General features: G+C 59.0%; 1 protein-coding gene across 1 annotated transcript in view; it reads left to right on the top strand.

Moving 5' to 3' along the window:
- Positions 1–882, top strand: part of TOX2 (TOX high mobility group box family member 2) — a gene marked incomplete at its 5' end in the record, with an annotated part of 25256 nt that overhangs the window by 14932 nt on the left and 9442 nt on the right. Inside the window, one exon of the mRNA XM_010287036.1 lies at positions 15–86. Within this exon, the coding sequence (XP_010285338.1) occupies positions 15–86 (72 nt within the window). The remainder of the gene's footprint in view (positions 1–14; positions 87–882) is intronic.

Genomic DNA, 882 nt, shown 5'->3' with positions numbered 1-882 from the left:
TGCGGGCTGAAAAGAGGAAGGCGAAAGCCGCGAAGAAGGAGTACCTGAAAGCACTGGCAGCGTACCGGGCCAGCCTCGTCTCCAAGGTACAGCCCACGCTCGCACGGCGCCCAACGCGGCAGCGCTGAACCCCTCGCGACTGGCGGGGCTCTCCGGGGAGGAGCGAGTTCATGAGCAATACGGTGTAACCGTGCTACCGGAACCCATGTCGGTGTTAGCCACCTTCCCGAGGAGCCACCAGAAGGGCTCGGCGGCGCGGTTAGGGCGGGCGCCAGGCTGCCTTCTGCCTTGAGCACCCCGAAACCAGACCCCGCTTTGGGTTGTCTTCATCAGCAGGCGTCACAGCTCCTGTGGGTCTCAGGCCTTGCTGGCTCAGGGGGACATGCTGCCCTCGGGTCGTGAGTATGTGCCTCGGGTTGTTTTCCCTCCTAAGCTTCTCCTTGGTGCTAGCCCACACCCTCAGTACTTCGTCATCGCCTTCAGCTCCCATGGGAGATAACATGAGGTCCCAAATCTGTGGGATCCATGTGGTTGTGGCGGTGGGCTGGGAAGGCTCAAAGCCACGGTACAGCACCGTGAGCTGTCTGAACGTGTAAAACAGCAGCAAGGACAGAAAAAGGGAATGGAAAGGACTGTTTGGGGGTTCAAAAGCTCGTCTGGGTCCCTCTGGAAACCCCTGAGGGTCTTGCCTTGAACGTGCCTGGCAGCAGCATGGGGCAGGTAGCATGGAGGGCACGCCGTGGTTCCATTCCTTTCCAGTTTCTCCAATGGCCAGTTCTTTGCGGAAGAGCAACTTTGTTTTGAGTAAAACAGCACAGTGTGATCCTGGCTGCCGGGTGAGAAAGGAACTGGAGTATCATTACAGAGCCTGTCGCAGGACAA

This window comes from Phaethon lepturus, unplaced genomic scaffold, assembly GCF_000687285.1.
Source record: "Phaethon lepturus isolate BGI_N335 unplaced genomic scaffold, ASM68728v1 scaffold38855, whole genome shotgun sequence".
Taxonomy (NCBI): Eukaryota; Metazoa; Chordata; class Aves; order Phaethontiformes; family Phaethontidae; genus Phaethon; species Phaethon lepturus.
Note: the sequence above shows the minus strand (reverse complement) of the source record. Positions and strands in the feature narration are given on the sequence as shown.